The 21,870-nt window shown below is 37.9% G+C and overlaps 1 protein-coding gene across 1 annotated transcript in view; it reads left to right on the top strand.

Moving 5' to 3' along the window:
• Positions 1–16,493, top strand: part of LOC124607377 — an 863,509-nt gene extending 847,016 nt beyond the window's left edge. The window contains exon 8 of the mRNA XM_047139692.1: positions 15,802–16,493. Coding sequence (XP_046995648.1) covers positions 15,802–16,074 — 273 coding nt within the window. The 3' untranslated portion in view covers positions 16,075–16,493. The remainder of the gene's footprint in view (positions 1–15,801) is intronic.
• The last annotated feature ends 5,377 nt before the right edge of the window (positions 16,494–21,870 follow it).

Below are 21,870 nucleotides of genomic sequence, written 5' to 3'. Positions count from 1 at the left end.
GGAAAGGGCTCAGGAGATCTGTTTGTGGACTACGTCTGGGGTATATTACCTGTCTGTGAAGGTATTGGTGAGATCTTATGCATATTAGGCAATGGAGTTTTTGTCACAGAAGACTGACTGGGTGGTCAGGCTGTATGGGAGGGATTTTTTGGTGTGGAAGGAATGATAGCTGTCGAAAAACAGGTACTGTTGGTGGTTGGTGGGTTTAATGTGGACAGAGGTGTGGATAAGCCATTAGAGGACAGGAGGTCAACATCCAGGAAGGTGGAACACTGTGTTGGGGAGGACCAGGTGAAGTGAATGGAAGAGAAGGTCTTGAGGTTGTCAGGGAATGAAGGTACGTTGTCTTGTCCCTGACTTCAAATCTTGAAGATATCATGAACGAACCTGAACCAGGCAAGGGGTTTGGGGTTTTGGGAGACTAAGAAAGTTTCGTCTAGGTGACCAATGAACAGGTTAGCATAGGAGGGTGTCATTCATGTGCCCGTGGCTGTGCCACAGAATTGTTTGTATACCTTCCCTACAGAAGAGAAGTAGTTGTAGTTTAGGATAAAGTTAGTAAGATGTATGTGGAATAAGGATCCAGCTGGTAGAGGGGAGAGGATGGTGGAGAGTTGATGGAGGAAGTGGTTGGTATTTTTGACATGGGAGGATAGATTATGGGCAATTAGTTGTAGGTGTTGGTCAGTGAGGGCTGAAATTCCTTCAGTGGGGGCACAATTACCAGCCACAATGGGGCCTCCAGGAGTGTTGGGTTTGTAGATTTTGGGGAGCATATAGAAGGTGGGTGTGTGGTGTGTGGTAGGGGTGAGGAGGGAGATGGATTCAGGGGAGAGGTTCTGTGAAGGGTCTAAGGCTTTAAGCAGGGACTGGAGGTCATATTGGACTCCTCGGATTAGATCAATCTGGCAGAGTCTATAGATGAAGGAGTCACATAATTGACAGAGGCCTTCCACCATGTAGTCACTGTGATTCATAACAAAGTTGAATGTCTCTGGCAGTTACCTGACTCCCCCAACTATAAACTCTGCCAGAGTGCTCCCATCACTGCCTAAAGCCTTAGACCCTTGCTGGAACCTCTCCCCTGAATCCATTCCGCTCTTCATCCCCGTGACACTCCGTGCATTCACCTTCTACATGCTCCCCAAAATCCACAAACCCAACACGTAATAAACTGAAACACCTGCAGTCATTCTTTTTACATTATTTTATTATATGGCAACCAGTGTCAGTGACTCAATACGCTGTCTTCAGGTCTCAGCTGGTGCTGAGAGGTTGAACACCAATCATATACATGATCCCATCAGTGGCCAACACCTACGAACTGGCTTCTGTCGAATACTGTAACAGCAAAATCATGTCTGCAACCATCAACTACCAATGATCAGAGTTCACAGACTCAGCGTCAGTTAAGACCCAGAAGATCAAAGACCACAACTGGTTGCCATACAATAAAATAACATCAAAACAAAGGATGCAGGTGTTTTGTTTTATTACATAAGTGAACAAAGTCCCAAAAACCATTAGTCACAAGGATTAACATACAAAAATGAACCCAACAGTCATGAAAGAAAAATTGTAGCTGGTTATTGTGTCCCCGTGAAAGAATTTTGGCCCTCTTTGATCAACGCATCCAACCAATTGCCGAAATCTGCCCTTCCATGTCAAGGATACCAACCACTTCCTTCGCTGACCCTCCACCATTTCCACTGTTTACCTCCTGGATTACTGTTGACTGAAATTCCCTATACACTAACATCCCTCATGTCCATGGACTTGCAACTATTGAACACTACCTTTCAAAGCATCCTTCAGACTCTAAACCCACTATCTCAGCCCTCATACATGTTACTAGCTTTATCCTAAAACACAACTACTTCTCCTTTGAAGGTAAGCTGTACAAACATATTTGGCGCCTAACCATGGGCACCCATATGGCACACTCCAATACCAACCTATTTGTGGCTATCTAGAGGAAACATTCACAGCTTCCCAAAATTCCAAAACCCTGGTCTGGTACAGGTTTATTGATGATATCATTATGATCTGGACTCAGGGTCGAGACATCGTACCTTAATTCCTTGAAAATCATAACACCTCTACTCCAATTCACTTCACCTGGTCCTTCTCAACATAGCTTGCCACCTTCCTGAATGTTGACCTCCTCCTCTCTGATGGCTCATCCACACCTCTGTCCACATTAAATCCACCAACCACCAACAGTAGCTGCTTTTCAACAGCTGCCATCCCTTCCGCACCAAAAAATCCCTCACATTCAGTCTTAAATCCCAGGGACGGAGTATCTGCAGTGACAAGAACTCCCTTGCCCAGTATGCTCAAGGTCTCACCAAGGCCTTCAAAGACAGATACTATCCCCCAGATGTAGTCCGCAAACAGATCTCCCATGACACTTCCCCATACACATCCGATTCTCCGAACGCCCCTAAGAACCAGCTGCAAAGGAGCAGTCCCTTAACCATCCAATATCACCCTGGACTAGAAGAAATGAATCACATCCTTCACCATGGCTTTGATTACCTATCATTAGGCACTAAAATTAGCAGTGTCCTATCCAAATTTCTTCACCACCCATCCTAAAGTGATGTTCCATCAAACAGCCAGCATCCTAGTCCATACCTATGCCACTTTCAATCCCAACCCCTTGGCACAGGGATCACATCTCTGTGGAAGATACAGATGCAAGACCTGCCCAATCCACTCTCCCACCACTTCCTATTCCAGTCCAGTTCACAAGCTTATCCTACCCCATCAGAGGCTAGGCCACCCGTGAATGTGGATATGTCATACACCAGATCTGCTGCAATCTTTTCACAGCTTTTTATGTTGATATGACTATCAACCAGCTGTCCACCAAGATAAATGGCCACTGCCAAACTGTGTCCCTGAGCATGGTAGACCACCCTTTGGCACAACATGCACCTGAACATGATATGTTTGACTTCAAAGGCTTCTTTGCAATCCAGTCCATTTGGATCCTTCCCTCCATCACCAGCTCTACTGAACTGCACAAACAGGAGTTAGGCCTACAACATGTTCTTTGCTCCCAAAACTATCCCAGTTCAAGCTACAGTAAATCTACTATCCCCACACCCTTCACACTAACATTTTCCACCCCCTCTGTCCCATCACCACCTCCCTATTCACATCCCCTCACCGTCACTGTGTGCTGCCCTCTGCTATCACACCTGGCCATGTTTGCTTTTCCCTGCTCCTCTCCTCTTCTAATTCTTCCCCCTCCCCATCTCCCTGCTCCTCAGTCTCCTGACCCTGTACCTGTCAGTTTTGTCATGACTCCATCTAGTCCCTCCATGCTCTGCCAGATAGTGCTTTTTTCTCCCTCCCCCCCCCCCCCCCCTCTCCTTTTGTACCCTGCTGTCCCAGCCTCTTCCCTGCCCCACTCCAGATTATCTTACAGCCTGACAATTCAATTCTGGTCCAAGTTGCCAGAGATTGCAGTCATGTGTACATGAGGCGTGCTTGCTTGTGTGAATGTGTTGTGACTTTTCTATTCTGAGGAAGGCTTTGGCCAAAAGCTAAATGTGTCACAGTCCTTTTGTTATGCCTGCCTACAATTCAGTGTGTCCTCTTCATGATGAGTGGCAGTCTATCCTTTTCCTAATATTGTTAACATTCCAACCTAGAGTGTCCAGTGTGTGTCCAACTATTCTTCTAAACTTGAGCCTCTACATGCTCCTGTCCTGAGCTAAAAGTTTCAAGTTCCTCATTGAGCTATGACCCTACTACTTCTTCATCTTACTTACTGAACATCTAATTTTTTTCTACTTATTTTAGTTTAGTCTAGTCTTCTCCACACTGCCCTCAATAAAGTAGCACTAGCAGTGGTATGTTTGTAGTTAAGGCTATATTTATGACTGATTGCAGCTATGCTGTTTTTATGTAGTCTCTCTGTACTTCTAGGTTATTACTCAGTCTCATTAAGAATATTAATAGATTTATGACGCACAACAATGAAAGCAGTTTCCTCTTTGATTGATGTGCATGTAGAAAGAAGAATCTGGACACATTAGTATAGCATGTATCTTTATAACTCTCGTATTATGATTTATTGCCCCTTTTAGAATATTGTTGAATTTGCATGATCTTTGCTCATAATCAGTTGAGATGATACGTAATTGCAGGGTTATATTACAATATATTAGCCTTATTTCAGTGTGCAAGTTTCCCAGTTGCCTGAGGCAGATTGTGATGTGAACATTTCTTTTAACTATATTCAGATCAACGTAATTGTGATTGTGAGGTGCAAGAGTGCAGTGATGTACCCTCAGCTAAGTTTCAGAACTGACCAGCAGTCACTGTCAGGGAAATGGTCAGTAACTGCTTTATATGTGATTTCTAGGAACTCTGCTCAGTGGTCATACTCACACCAAAATGGACGATAACATATAAAATGCCAAAATAATGAATTCATTCTTTCAAAATTGATTAACTACAGTCTGCCATAATACAGTTACTCCTTTCAATCATCACAAAAATGGCAGATATAGAGATAGATGATCATGGACTAGAAAATCAACTACACTTATTCAGCAAAGGACAGGTCTTGAATGGATACTTGTATGAGTATATATGTTGATAAGTCAAAACATTATAACCACCTGCTTAATAGTGTTGGTCCCAATTTGAATTAGAAAATCAACTGCAGTTAGTCAACAGAGGATAGGAGTTGAATGGATACTTTTATGAGTATGTACATCAATATGTCAAAACACTATAACTACTTAACTTAATAGTGTGCTGTTCGAGTTTTGGAACATTGATTCAATGCATCCTTGGCAGATTACTAGCATACATGGCACTTCATGTCTATGCAAGGATTGCCCAACAACCATAAACTGTGTGCCAGTATAAAACTTCCTGACAGATTAAAACTGTGTACCGGACTGAGACTTGAACTTCTACCTCCCAAACTTCACAGAAGCTCTCCTGCAAGGAGAAAGGCAAAGGTCCCGAGTTCAAGTCTCAGTCTGACATTCAGTTTTAATCTACCAGGAAGTTTCATATCAGCACACACTCTGCTGCAGAGTGAAAATCTCATTCTGGAAACATCCCCCAGGCTGTGGCTAAGCCATGTCTCCGCAATATCCTTTTCTTCCAGGAGTGCTAGTTCTGCAAGGTTTGCAGGAGAGCTTCTGTGAAGTTTGGAAGGTAAGAGATGAGATAGTGTCAGAAGTAAAGCTGTGAGGATGGGGCGTGAGTCATGCTTGAATAGCTCAGACAGTAGAGCACTTGGCCATGAAAGGCAAAGGTCCCGAGTTTGAGTCTTGGTGCGGCACACAGTTTTAAGCCACCAGGAAGTTTCATATCAGCACACACTCCAATGCAGAGTGAAAAATCTCAATCTATGTGCCAGAATTTTGTAGACACAGGGCTAGAACCTGATGGCATCCCACATATATTATCTTGGGTTCAGATTAGATGAATTTGGTAGCAAAGACATCAACATACAGGGTGGTTCTAATTACACTTTCACTACCTGAGAGGACCCCCGTGAAAAACAAGTGGTCGTAGGACAATGTAATTTTGTGGAAACTTTCATAAGGACATGCAGATTGAAGGAATCACAGTTTAAGTTCCACACGAGAGGGTAAAATTTATTAATTGTGTGCCACATTTACACTCCCAAGTTACACAAATTGCTCAATGTGATGACCATCTGCATCCACGACAGCCTGGAACCACACTAGAGATACCATTTCACAATCGTTCGCAGCACTTTTCGAATGGCAAACTATGGAAAATTTTGCTGTTATGACACAGCTTGCACACTGCTTGAAGATCACACAATGTATCCAGTCCAGCATACTCAGCCATGACAATGGTAACTTCTTCAACAATTTTTGATGCAATTAGCTGTCAGCCTCTCTCTCAGGAGCAATTGCAAAATCACCAGTTGATTCAAACTTCAAAACATGTTTTTTAACTTGGTGCAGAAAGATGACATCTTTAGATTCCTTTATGCATCAATACAATGCAACCCTACATTCTCATACCAGAACTGGTGCATAATGGGAAATCATGTCACTAACACTACTAACAACACAAACTGTGCAGTTCACAGTCTGAATATCAGTTGTATGAAGTTGGGTATCCATATAGTAAATAGTTTTCCATCTACACTAACTAAAGTAACAAAAGTACAATTAGAACCACTCTATATGTTTACTGTCCTGCACCCAAAAACAGCTGTAGCATTATTCTGGCCCTCTGACGTGGGCAGTTATCCTACTGTGATATGCCATCATTGTTGTGGAAGACATCAAATATGAAGGAATGCAAGTGGTCCAGGCCTACAACTGTCTCAGGGTGCCTTTGACCACTACCACAGGTACCACGGAAGCCTAGATGAAAATCTCTCATAGCATAATACTGCACCCACCACATGTGGCACAGTGCATGTTTTGAGCTGCCATTAGTCCGGATGATGGTATATCAAGAAGCAACCAGGACCTAGAGTAACAAGAATAATGATTTACATGGCCAGATGACACATTCTCACTGATTTATGGTTCAGTCTGAATAACGTAGTTGGGTCAACACTGGAATATTCAAGTGCTATCTGCTGCAGAGTCCCTTGTTCAGCAATGTGTGCTAAATGGTGTGCCCCAAAACACTAGTGCCTGTACCAGCATTGTACTTAGAATAGACTAAAGTATCTACATATACATCTACATCTATACTCTGCCAACCACTGTGAAACCAAGCAAAGTGGTGGAGTGGTTAGCAGGCTGGACTCACGTCCAGGAGAATGATGGTTCATACCTGCATCTGGCCATCCTGATTTAGGTTTTCTGTGATTTCCCTAGGTCACTTCAGGCAAATGCCGGGATGGTTCCTTTGAAAGGGCACAACCGACTTCCTTCCCCATCTTTTCCTAATCTCATGGGACCAATGACCTCACAGTTTGGTCCCCTCCCCCAAATCAACTAACCAACCAACCAATCACTGTGAAGTGCATGGCAGAGGATTTTTGGTCATCAGATCTGCAAACATATTGCAGCCTATACTACTTTACACAGCAGGCAAGTCTCCAATCTCCATGTTTCATGCAATGAAGCATGGAAATCCAACATTTTGTCACCTACTTATTGTTTCAGAGTCATTCAACCACCTTCCATATGGTTAAGGACAGTAACTCTGAAGAGTCAACCAACTTCGCCATTTTTGAGATGCTCAGTCACAGACATTGGGCCATAACAATCTACCCTTTGTCAAAAATCACTTATGACAAGTGAGATGTGACGTCAAGTAAGAAGTACTCACCCATTTTTACATAAATTGAAGGTTGCATCAGTGCTATTACAGACACTATAAAAAACAAATGGAAGTCATGAGTTTTGTAGTGAGCGCTTTCTTTATTACGTGTTTCAGTTTATACATCATTAGATTAATCTGAAAAAAAATCCATAAAGAACCACAAATGATACATAGTGCATAACAGTAGTTACTGACCTCTGAAAAGAAACAGGAAATATATCAAAGTGAAATGTGAAAACATACCTAGGTTTGGGTCAACAAGTTGTACATGGGTATGTAGTCATCAATCTTATCTGTAAGACAATGCAAAACTGAACCATTACAGTACTTGCACGATTCAGGAAGACAACTATGCCACCAGTGGTAGTAATGGTGAGCATTAATATTTGAGACTTAAATATGACCATTATAATCCCATGAAAATGGCAAAGAAGCAATCCAGAGGACTTGTATAATTACAAAGCAAATATACATCATATCAAGTACTGTAAAATAATGACCGTATTAGACACTAATTTTATCTCAAGTTGTAGGGGAGGGGAGCCAGTAAGGGAGGGCCAGGTAAAGGCAGAAGGGATCAATCCATGTGTCAGTGCAAATAAAATAAATGTCTCATAACAAAACACTTATGATTAAAATAAATTGATTAATGTATCATTCATTTTATGACATTGCTACTGTATGCCATATAATAACTCATTTCATTCTAATGTTGTCATTTTCCACAATTGACCAATGTTGCCTATGAAGCCTATGTGGTATTATTTTTATGTAATTATTTAAATCAATGGTCTTTATGCCATGGGGTTACTTCCTGTACATGAAATCATGGTCATGTTTCTGAAATTGAACTTACATATGTTACCACCTTTAGGTTTTATTTTATTTCTGTCATTTGTTAACTTCCTTCAATGTTTTTTAAGTTTAGGTTACTTGGCTAACAGTGGATTGAAAAAGAAAAAAATATTTATTTTGCATGATGTATACAGGCAGTTAATGTAGGTGTGTTGTTTTAATACATCTGCTTTAATCATAAGTGTTTTGTAATAAAAGGTTTATTTACCATGCTGACCCATAGATTGGTCCCTTCTGCCTTTACCTGGTTCTCCCCTAATGGCTCCCATCCCTTACAACATGAAATTTGATTTTGTGTGTAATAGAGTTGTTATGTTATGGTGTTTAATATGATGTATTTTTCTTTTTTAATTATACACAAACTACAGGTCGTATCTTCATTGTTTACATGGGATTATAATAATTGTATTTAAGTCTTAAACATTAACGCTCACCAGTAGTGCCACCTGGTGACCTAGTTATCTTCCTGAATGTCACAACTGCCGTAATGATCCAGCTGTGCATTGTCTTATGGATAAGATAAATGACTTCATACCTATGAATGATGCATTCGCCCAAAGCTCTGTATGTTTTCACATTGAACATTGGTGTATTTCCTGTTTGTTTTTAGTGGTCAGTAACTACTGTTAAGTACTATGAGGGTAGTTTGAAAAGTTCTCAGAATCACCATGAGAGGTCAGCGCTAGTGCAACGTGTTGTTCACATGATAGTCATTGGACTGTTGCCTGTAAACATGTGCCATGTCAGTGCTCTTTGAAGAGAGCTGTGGCAGTGACATGGTTCTGTTGTTGTTTCTGCATAATGATTTGTGAAGATGGAAAAAATTGAGATTCAAGCAGTGATTTAGTACTTCATAAAGAAAGGTATGAAAGCAAAGGACATTGATGCCAATATGCAGAATACATTGGGGGACTCTGCTCCTTCATATTCAACTGTTGCCAAGTGGACAAATGAATTTAAATTTGTTCAGGAGAGCTTAGATGACGATTCACACAGTGGTCGGCCAAGATGTGTCACTACTCCAGAAATCATTGCAAAAGTGTATGAAATGGTCATGGAGGATCGCCATTTGAAAGTGCACTAAATTGCTCACGCTTGCCAGATGTCATCTGAAAGGATATATCACACTTTAACTGAAGAATTAGAAATGAAAAAATTATCTACAATATGGGTGCTGCGACTCTTGAGCGTGTGTTGTCGCCATGGCAAAATTACACAAACTAAGGTACAATTGTTGCCACGTCTTTTTCCAAAACTGAAAATTTTTCATGGTGGACGAAGATTCTCTTCAAATGAAGAATTGATAGCCAGAGTCGACAACTATTATGCAGGCCTGGAGGAAACTCATTTTCAAGATGGAATCAAGGTAGTGGAACATCATTGGACCAAGTGCATTAATCTACAAGGAGACTAGATTCAAAAATAAAAAAAAGTTTCAGTGATGTAAGTACTTTTTCTATTCCATTCTTAAAACTTGTCAAACCACCCTCATATATATTATTTGTGGTTCTTGACAGATTTTTTCAGATTAATCTGATGACATACATCAGAACATATAATGTGAGGAACTAGTGACTACACAGCCTGTGACTGCCACATTTTTTATCGCATCATAATAGCACTGATACGACTTCCAAAAGTCACTTATGTCAGTATGTTTCCTCTGTTCCAGCCCATGTCACAGCTAGAATAATTCCAAACTGGTCTTTGTTTAACTGGTATACTTTATTTACCATGTCATGTAACCGCAGTGCCTGTAGACAGAGATTATAATATTTCAATTCATAAGTGTCTATTCCAAAGCAATGGAAAATGGCACAAATCTTTCCTGTTTTCCTAACAGGGGGCATTCAATCTTGTGGTGGGCATTGGGCATATTGTTTTGACTCATCAGGGTAGGGAAGTCACTTCGCAAAAAAAGTTAGCAGATTACAGAGAGACTTGCAACGGGCTGATGCTTGATGCAGGCACTGCAAGTTGTCTTTCATTGCAAAAAAGATTAAATTTACTGCACTTAGTTATTTTTGGAAACATCCATACATAACATATATGTATGCTTGGTGGCATTATGACATTACAGTGATGATGCATAACAGTATCCGAGCCCTTGCAGGAATGAAGTTAGGCTGCGAGCAAGTGGATCAATGGATAGGGGTGCTACACTGTAGTGTGCAGCATATGGAGATTTGTATTGGGTGGAGAACCTGCTTGGATAGTCAAGGCAGTTAAGGTGACTGCTTGCATAAAGCAGGAAATTTCAGTTCAACTCCTGGTCTGGCACAAATTTTCGTCTGGTGCTGTTGGGTTAACTCAACACACCACTGCATTTTGTCACGATCCATTATTGTTTGATCATATCATCTGTGATCAATCACTAGAAACATTCAAACTATAATATTTCAAGAAATATTTGTATGGCAGAAGTTAAGGTAAAAAAGATTGTTTATGAATACTTGCTTGGCTGATTTTTAAATACTCCTAATTAGTCTGGAACCTTGGACAGGATTAGTAAAGGAGATAGTCAAGGTCCAAGAAGGAGCCATATGACTCACCATGGGTTTGTTTCATCGGAGTGTTATGGAGATGAATGTCAAATGGCAGTGGCAGAAGCTATAAAAGAAGTTTCAGGTGCCACGCAGTGGCTTAATAATAAAATTTTGAAAGCACATAATCCAAGAAGAGTCAAACAGAATATTAAGTCCTCCAACACACATCTCAGGAAACGAGCATGACAGTGTAATCAGAGAAAATGATTTCATACAGAGACGCAGTGACAGTTGTTCTATCTGCCCATTATTTGTAGGTTAAACAGTAGGAGAGAAAAATCATGGTGGTACAGTTCCCTCAGTCACATATTGTAGGGATGAGTGTAGTTGGACATGAGAAAGGCCACCAAACAATAATGCATATTCCAGTGCCATAGTTAAACCATGCTTAAGAGAAACTACATTCCTCAGTTGAGTACAATAGCAATCTTGTTAATCATGCTCTCTTACCCCTCCAAATATCAGTTCCTCTCAGCAGTATAGATTGAAACCATTTTGAAGCACATTTTATGATCCGACAATCCCCCTGGCCTGAGCCTCGATTAATCTCTGTCCCCTTTACAGTTCCTTCATCATTACCTTCAATTTTTGTTGATGTTCTATCCTGTCTCCTTATTTGCTGTGTAATTCCCAATTTAATGGCTATTGAAACATGGTAATGGAAAGTTGTGACAGAATGTAAATAATTACAAGTAAAGCTAACTACTCACCAAACAAAAAATGGTTACCTCTGATCCTAAATTACTTAACTGCTATTACATCTTTCATCATTTTTGGCCTCTGAGATAAGACTATTGCAGAAACTTATGGAATGCACACAGAGTCCAGCCCTCAACTCATTCTGACCATTTAAGCAAGCTGAACATATCTTCCTGAAGAACATACCTAACTCAAATGAAACAGTCATCAATTGTTAATACGAGAAGTAAGAGGAACACTGATCATTGGAGACAATATGAGATTCTCTCACTGCACCTGTGGTGGAGGCACTTACCACTGCCAATCTTTGACTTGTTTAGTTGCTACATTGATAACATAGATTAGTGTTTGTTTGATGGATGAATATAGAATGAAACTAAGAGGGGGAGGGAGCCCCATGTGAGAAAAGGTTCTCTGTCACTCTACTAACAAAAAGGAGGCCATCAAGCTCAGCTTTCCCCACCAACACATGTATCATCACTTGAGGTATTACATGTCCCCCCTTGCTGATACAATGAGATCAATGCAGAACATTGATAATAGATTAGTGGTCCGAAACCTTATGCTACAACCCCTCCAGTCACTGATAGCTTTGGAAGGGGCCATTTTCTGTGATCAGTAGGATTTGAGACAGCCACCTCTTGAGTTCATTGCCAGTGCATTAACATTTTAGTGATTTTACCTGTTGAGGTGGTGCATAATTCAGTACCATTTTAATTACTTAAGTGACTATGACATTACATTTACATTTGCATTACCGTGGTTTAAATCCCTGACCAACAATACCGATATAGATTTCCTACGGTTCACTTAAATAGCTTTGGACAGATGTCAGGATGGTTCCTTTGAGAATGACAGAACCAGTTTCCTTTCTCATATGCTTCATGTTTAATTTCATGCTCTGTCTCTAATAATCTCATTGTTGACAGAACATCAAGCACTAATCTTTCCTTCTTTCATAGTGACAATATTATTAGAAGGACAGATCGCTACTCACCATACAGTGAAGATGTTGAGTCGCAGACAGGCACAACAAAAAGACTGCTAAACAAGTAAGTTTTCACCCAGAAAGCCTTCTTCTGAATTAGACAACACACACACACATGCATTCACGCAAACACAACTTATACAGACATGATCACTGTCTCTGGCTGCTGAGGCCACACTCAGACAAGTGACAGTGGTCAAGTGTGCTGCATTTGCATGGATATGTGAGTGTATGTCATCTAATTCAGAAGCAAGCCTTTTGGCCAAAAGCTTACATGCTTCGCAGTCTTTTTGTTGTGCCTAGCTGTGACCCAGCAGCTCCACTATATGGTGATAGCAATCTTTCCTTTTCATAATATTGTCATTATTCCGTACTGAATTTTCCATTGTTTTCTTTCTTAAAAATAATACGAAAAGAATAAATTGCTACTCATCACATAGAGGAGTGTTGACTGACAGACAGGTGCACTGAAAAAGACTACTATATATTATTCATCTATCTGACTTAATCTTTCAACAGACATGGATAAAATAAAACTCATATATATAAATACATGCACAACTCCTGCACTCTTGGCCACTGTTGTCTCCAAGTGCTAAAGCCTGACTGCCCTCAGAGAATATAGTAGCCAAGTGTGTTTGAGTTGTGCATACATGAATTAGGGTCAATTTTGTTTTGTCTAAATTTGACAAAGGATTAAGTCTGATGACTGAATAATATCTAGCAGTCTTTCCCAGTGTGCCTGTCTGCCACTAAATACTTCATCTATGTTGTGAGTAACAGTCTACCCTCTTCATTTTCAATTGTTTGATTTTCCTTTTTTAATAGTTAAATATAGACAAGAAAAACTAAAATGTGTGAATAATAATTTTTGTACTGCAATGAAAAGCTTATGGGATGGATGTGTAAAAAAAAGAAGGGCACTGAAAGGGGAAAAAGAAGTGGGAGACGTTGACATGCAGGATCAGAAAACAATAACATCTCTGACTGCATGTTCTTGGTTTTCCAGCCAGTGGAAGATTCCACTTTGTGCACAAAATGCAGTTGTCTGCTTGGCTACAAACGGGGAGGCAAATCATCATTCAGACAAACTGTAAAAACTTAATAAATTACAACATCCCCCTCTTCTCCTGTTGGGACATTTTATGAACAATGTTAACAGGTCTTCAACATCTTCTGGAGCATAATGGGTCATGTGCTAGCTTATACAATGTGAAAGTAATCTGTAACATCTCATATCGAGGTGTCCCACAAGCATTAATTGACCTGGGAAATCAATAAGTCTACACCCCATATGGTCTAGGCATAGTGCAGGCTGGTTACATGTCTCTGCCTCAGAAGCACACCACATAAATAGTTGAAGCACTTGGAACAAAATGTGCGTGACTCACAGACGTAGAACACACAACTTTTCAGCCCTCTTCATTGGGGGGAGGGGGGTGGGGGGGGGGGGGGGGGGATGATGGGGGAGGGTAATTTGAAGGGCGGGCAGCCAGTAATAGAAATAAAGTAATGGTAAACCCAGAATGAATAGAGATAATAGCTCTGAAAAAGACACAGAATCCTTTAAACCTATTTTCTCATTGGTAACTGCAATTTATGTTCTTTACATGAGAAACTGTGTTACGGATTATCATAATTATGCATTAATTTCCATTAGAAACCATAAACTATATTCTAAGTCACAATATCTATATAAACAGTGAACTGAATTTGTAAAGCATAATTTGGTGCCACTAACTATGTATACAATAACTTTTGTCTGAAATAACATCGATATACTATTGACACTATCATGATACACTAAGAAAAAAACATAATGCTATGCTTCTGCTGTTGTTGAAAATATTTTTAATAAGCTAATTCACTTTTTTAATTCACTGTTAAATAGGAACTAGAATAAAACATGTCTTATTAGCAGTTAATAATTGTTCTTCTGTTGAAATAATTTATCCTAATACTGACCAGATTCAAAAAAAAAAGTCTTGCATAGTAATATTGCATGTTCTAGCAGTACAAACGGATTCCAGGGAGTAACTGTCCAAATAAAGTGAAGTAGACAGGAGTAGACAAGATGAAAATGACTGAACAGTTATAAGGAATCAAGGGGTGAGAAAATGTAAAAGTCAGTTTCAGATCTGATTTAGAAGGCATTTACTGTTGTCCTTTAAGCTGACGTAGATAACCCTTCCTAAATTGTTGCTGTCATATATTGTCATCACTTTTTAGGCAAATTCCACATCAAGCAGCTACTTTGTTACTGCCTATAAACTCACTTCATATTATGTGTTGTCTTTACTGCCAGATAGCAACATTCAAGCATTGTCAAAGCTACTCTTAGATATTTCAATTGATAGTGAAATGTGGCATACACTTAAGGCTGGTAAAAAAAACCTTAGGCATTTTTCTAAATTTACTTCCAGGTTTACATAACAATTTCACATTTCACAATCAATATGAACTGAGCTTCACATAGCTTTGTCAGATGAACACTAGCTAGCTGACATATATCTCAAACACATCCATGTAGCTTTTGTGATGTTAGATCATGCCTCTCCAGAATGCCTATGTATCATGGAAGCAATGAACTGAAGCTCTGCCAAAATTACATTCTGTGGCTGAGGAACTGATATAAAAACATTAAAAATAAACACAGAACTCAGACTTAAATGATAACAAGATGCATTCTTTTTTTTCATCACTGTCACACAAATAGTAAGAGGGTAATGCAAATCTTTTTATTTGTATGCCTAATCTAAGAGAAACAGATATAGGTACATGGTTTTGTGGGGGTTGACTAGAGCCTTGTTGCCCGTGTTTGTCAGGGGTGCTGCGTTCTGGATCACTGTTTCAACTATCCGCGCCCTCAGCCACCCAGAGACTGTGGATGTCGTTTCGCACTCTTGCATCGTGCAGACACCTAGCAGTAAGTCTCTGTGACTGCCATCGAGGAATCACAAACTTGCCTACGAGACACTCCAGTAACATAAGGGCAATTACAAAATTTCTGAGTCAATATATAGCTTTCATTGTTAGTTAGCTGGTTGTTTTGTTGGGCACACCTAAGCAAGAAGTGTTTGAACTATGTTATTATAGCTCTTGTGCTTTAAAATTGCACCAAATAGAACCAATACTGAGTGTTGCACAGCTTTGCAGTCAGATGCTAATAGGCTTGCTTAAATCCAATGTGCCTGATTAGTCTTATAGTTGTGTAGTAGCAGTTGATGTTTGTTGCTATTGATGTGTGTTAAATGTACTTGTGATGTCTAGTGCCATGTCTGCCTGTAGAATATGTGTTTATTAATTTAATATTTAACATGTAATGGCTATTGCAACGAATGGAAATAAATAATTATCAACAAGACAATTCCAGTCTCACTGAAATATGTATATTAAATATTTCCTTTCTGTCTACAGCATCTGCATTGGTCAACACACCAACGTTTTGATATGGATCCATGGATTGGCCGTTCAAGGCCAAGGGTTAACTCAGCTATATTTATTAGCTCTGGTGTACGTGATTCTGAATTTGTTCAGCATCAACCATTTCATTCAGAAATGGGGCGTCGAACACGTAGTGCTGAAAACATTCCAATGAGTGGAATGCGAGAAGGACTTCCCATACTTTCAGTTTCAGCCCCACCCCCACAAGAAAACAATCAAAACATTCAATGTGATGAAACCTTGTGACAGTGAGTGTGTTTTTTTAAATATCTCTAGGGTTGCTGCCAATAATTATGTGACGTGCTTCTCTATAAACCAGTTTGTCTTACTATCAATAAATGACTTGAAATTTGAAAAGCATACTGTGGCAATAATTGCCTGAGTGTTGTGACTACTGATAGTGCTATGACACTGTTTGAATAATGGTATTGAAGTAAGCCTGCACAAACCTAAAATTGGCGTATTTTTGATTATAACATATTTTTATAAATCTACTGCAACTCTCATAGTATGTAGCAGTTAATTATTACTACATTTTAAAGAAAATATTTGTGACTCTTTATACTCAGAAGGTGATATATCAATTATTCTTACCAGAACATGTAACAGATTGTTCTACATTCATTCTCACTCATTTGTAATCACCATTTTATAATTTCTGATTACTTTCTGGCCTTTGGCATATCACAATATATCCTTAGTGAAATATTGTGTTTCTTTTGAGTCATCCAAATGCAATTTGTTCATTTTGTTATGTGTAAGTGAACAACATGTTAAAGAGAGAATAGTCTGCAATGTGATAAACATTTTTCTGTACATGCAATGAAATATTAACATATATTAATTACCAGTACCTAAATTATAAATATTATTGTTTTTCAGTGTTCACATATTTAATAATGTCATGGAATTTTGTAATGAAAGCCTATGTGTACGTGTGTATTATTATTATTACTTTGTGTGGAGTTAAACCTCATATAAAATGAAAGTAAGGCCACAAAAAAGTAGAAGCAGGAAGTGCATCAATACCTAACTGAAAAATTTGCGGATTTCAGTATTTTAGGATCAGATCTGTAAAGAAAACCAAAATGAAAAACAAGTTAGAAGGAATTTGGAAAGATGTAGATTTAAACTTCAAATATAAGGGATTCATTATACAGAAAGAGAAAATGTTGAACCTAAAAGAGAAATTGGATTTTTCTCTCTCTTTACAGTCATCTAGATTACACTTCATTCTATTTTTCTTTCTTTTCTGTGTAGGAAGCCAGTGAACCCTGAACAAAAGCTTAAAAATCTTTGATTTGATGCTGTCAGGCAGGTCAATTGTTTTGAACACTGCAGTGGTTTAATAGGCATGGCCCCATTGGAGGTTAAATGTCCTTGCCTTCCTCTCACCTTTAAACTGATTTACTCAGCCAGTTACAGGGAAGTTACAATTTATCACAGACTCTAAATCGCAGTGCAACTTAACATTTTTAACATTAACAAATTGTCAAAGGTGTAATAAAGGCAAAGCAACAGAAAAAATTCTAAAGTTGACCAATGACGAAACCCCGGACCTTTAAGTGAGTAAGTGTTAACTTAAACACTTACTCACTTAACCATAAAGTCACTCTCCTTTACCTTTAATAGTTGAAGAATTTACAGATAAGTTGATGTGAACAGAAGGATAAGTGCCTCACTCAAGACAAACGGAAATCTATACAAAATAAATTTAATTTCCTTTCAATCTATAAACTAAAGTTATGTATTGAACAAGTAAAAATAAGCAGTCTTCTTGGGGAATCAAGTGTTTACTATTAAACTCAATTTGGTACATTTCCAAGCAGCATGGTTTATTGCTAAGTAAAATCCACTTAAATTTTTGTATAAAACGTAAGTAACACAGCATTATTCTAAATTTTACTTACAACATTGTAAAATTTCATTTTACATTAATGCAAGCTGAATGAAACTTACTCCTAATCAGTAAATTGCACATGTCCTATAAACTAAGCAACTATGAAATTCAGCCAAAGATTTTAACTTACTGAAGCAAACTACACCATCATGCATAATAGTTTCTATGTACAAAATTTCTTTATTTAAGTCTTTGAGCACACAAAATGAAATAACTCACGTGTCATGTGTAAAAGAACAGTAAAGTGTGACAGAGATTCTTCCTCCAGCTTATGACAATACAATTGCACAATATTTTCATGTGTCATTGTTATTAATATTTAGCTGTAATTGGTACAAAATATTTGACACCTTTCAGAAACATCACCGAAGTGATTAGGAAGATCACACCATATCAACTCCTAACAGCCATAACTTTAATTCTTGTTGATCTAGACCAATACAGACAATATTCTCTATACTAAAAATAAATCTGGTGTCTTTTTAGAGCAAAGGATCATGAACAGATAGTATTGATTTCTTCATATAACATCCATCATGATAATGTCAGTTTAACAGTGCTAAAAACTGGGAGACATATCTAATGTCCATGAATCTATATCCACTGTTGGTCAGCATTAACAGTGTGTACACAATGGCTAAATACTGTGAAAAAATGATATCTGATGACTAGAGAAAGTGGCAAATCACTCAATAAGCTGAAGAAGTGAAACTGAATAATTCAAGTATACAAATGCAGTAGGGGAGGCGTGCAACTTCTGAGTACATGAATGTTCAAATGAGCATGGAGGAAGAAAATAATAGTGAAGACATAACCTGATATACAGTTTACCTGGATCTTGTGCCACTTTCAGACAGAGAGAAACAATGAATATCCTAAATCACTGCCCAGTATAGGGTCCTAGTTGACTCAATTCTAATTTATATGGGAAAAAGTGGGTGGAGGAAATGATGTTTATGAAGTGTTATGTACTAACAAATAGGTATATCAGCATAAAGCTATGACCATTTATGACTGGTTGACTGATTGATTAATGAGATGAGATAAGAAAAATGTATTAAAAGTAACAAAGTAAAAAATAATTAGAAAATATAAAAAGAGATGTTTTGAAATGAAGAGGGAATTACATAATAAGGGAAAAAGGCCATCTTATGAATAATAAATATTCAAGCAAGAGGTTGTGGCTGAAGAAGGTTACATAAATAAACTGATACAGAGATATAAAATCCTTAAGTGCCATTGAAAAAATGTCAGAAAACATTCTGTAGTTGATCTTTCCCTAATTTCTGCTACTGTGATTATAATTCTTTAACTTTACATATTAAGTTGCTGACAGGTGCAACTAAAAGATCTTACACATAAGCTCTTAGCCACAGCTTTAGTCAGAAAAGGAAATACACACACATTCATTCACACAAGCAAGCACACTCATGCATACGAACACCATCTCCAGCAGCTCGCGCCAGAATGCCTTCCTGCCTGAGCCACCACAGATGATGGTCATGTGTGTGTGAGATGTGGTTGCTTGTATGAATTTGTGTGTGTGTTTCCTCTTCTGACTAAGGCTGTGGCCAAAGCTACTGTGTAAATGCCTTTTAGTTGTGCCTGTCTGCAACCTAACGTGTCATCTTTATAGTAAGTACCAATATATCTTTTCCTCATTGTTGATATTCCAACCTGGGGTTTCCATTTTTTTAATTTAATTTTACATAATTACACTGAAGTCTCTTTTATGTGATAGTTGTAAATTGGATAAGATACCAAAAATATAATCTTAAATGATAACCAAGATATGAATCAGAGCCTACTGATCTCTGACAAAGAGAGCATTTAAAACTTAAGTCCTATTTCCATTAATAAAACCAAAGATTCAACATTCACACTGATAGACTACACTAAGTACCCAAGAAAAATTTTTATATTTCATATTATATTTAAAATTCTTTAATTGGTTTTAAAAACTCTGCTCACAAAGAGGCAGCAGAACACACACTTAAAAGATTTTTGTGATTGGCAAGCTTTTGGAGCCAGTGGCTCTTTTTTCAGGCAGAAAGGTTGAAGGGGAAGGCAGAGGGGTGAAGGAAAAGGACTGGAGAGGTATAGGAAAAGAGGTAGATTTTGGGAAAGTCACCCAGAACCACGGGTCAGGGGAGACTTAACATATGGGATGAGAAGGAAAGACTGATTGTTGGGGACTGCATCGGACGACTTATTCAGTCTTTCCTTCTCATCCTGTATGATAAGCTTCCCCTGACCAGCAGTTCTGGGCGACTTTCCCAAAATCTACCCCTTTTCCTAGATCTCTCCAGCCTTTTCCTTCACCCTTCTGCCTTCCCCTTGAACTCTTCTGCCTGAAGAAGGAGCCACTGGCTCTTGAAAGCTTGCCACTCACAACAGTCTTTTACGTGTGTGTTCTGCCACCACTTGGTGAGTAGATATTTTATCTATCCAATTAAAGAATTTTATAAATAATTGATTTTTTTCGTTTTTATATTATATTTAAAGCATCATTGCTCATCGCTTAAGCCTGACACTCCACTATGGAAGGAATGAATACCTGAAGGATGCATGTATAAAGCAGTAAGACAAATCATCTAAGTTGTTGTAAACCTCAGTTTGTTCAACACTCTACTGTGAGAACAGAATCAGAGCATTCTTTATTCAGATTTCGGTACATTTTAATGAATACTCTGTTCCTTAACAGTTCCTATGGTTAACACATGCAACTGAGGTAAAAATATTAGGTTGATGATTAACCATAAAATATTTCTTCATTCTCAATTTTAATGTGCTTTCAAATGATACCTGCATATTTGTCAGTAAATATTATACACCATTATACAGAAAATGTAGCTTTATAGTATTTTATTAAACAAACAAAAATTGAAAGAACTTTGCCTTTAAATTAAGCAATAAAATTTTACAATCTAAACACAGTAACTGAAAATGCCTAGATGACTATGGACCTTTGTAAGGACATAAACACCAAGCACCTTTAGAATTTGCAAAAATGTTCTCATAAGAAGAAAAAAAAAATGTTTTATTTTTTTCCCAAAAAATTTCATGAACAGTTACTTGGCAGCCCTAGAACTTTTTGATACAATTATGTAGAGAAAATAGTTTTAAAGAATTATGCTGTGGTATGCAAACATCATCAGTCTTTATATGTAGCTAGAAACTATTTTAAAATTTGGATATATGCTGTGAAATTTAATGATGTTCTTCTCCAAAGAAAATACTCAAAAGCTATAATTTTTATACTGTGGAATGTTGTAATTGTCATTAACAGGCCAGGGTAAAATGGTCCAATGAAGCTCTGTCCTAACATTTAAGCATTTGCAAAGATCTGTATATATACATGTCACCTTCTCTGTTATTTTTACTTTTATACATATATATTGATAAAATGCTATTTCTTGTAAAACTTGGAAACTAAATATTCCTATAATGGCCTTTCTTGATCAGTGAAATGTCCACATGAAATGTGACAGATGCTTTATCATATTATTCTAAACCTTTTGCTTCAGATTCTTCCATACATATAATGAAAAGTATATTTCTTACCTGATAGTCACCATTGTGAGGTCTGAATGTCAGTCTGTTGCCTTAGGGACTTATTTTTCTCACTATGAAATGTTCAAAAACTATGCAATATTAGAAAATAAAATATTTGTGATAGACAATATTTATGATGTGTTTCACATCCACTGCTGAGAGATGACATCATACTGTTGTAAATAAGTGGCTAGTACATTATTTATGCTTTATCAAATAAAATACTTTTTTAAGAAACAAATATTGGATATTTTTTTTTTACTTCCTAATCCCTTGAAACTGTGCTTTGGATGAAAATATGCAGTGAAAAATAACTCATTATTCTAAATGATTTTCAACTTTGCTTTATTTCATTGTTTTCTGTTAGAGCCCTCAATTTGGAGGCTTGAGAAGTTGCTTTCAAAATATTTTTCTATGATTTATAATGTCCTTATTCACACTGTTAAAAAAAGACAGTTCTTTGTTTAACTGATTAGGGAGGTCTTTAAAACAACTGTTCTTTTACTACTCATTTTTAAGGGAATGTAAATAGTTGCTTGTATAAGCAATACATACAATAAGTGTAATGTATATACAGTAAGCAAAAT

Source organism: Schistocerca americana, chromosome 3, assembly GCF_021461395.2.
Source record: "Schistocerca americana isolate TAMUIC-IGC-003095 chromosome 3, iqSchAmer2.1, whole genome shotgun sequence".
Taxonomy (NCBI): Eukaryota; Metazoa; Arthropoda; class Insecta; order Orthoptera; family Acrididae; genus Schistocerca; species Schistocerca americana.
This window is presented reverse-complemented; position numbering and strand designations above follow the sequence as displayed.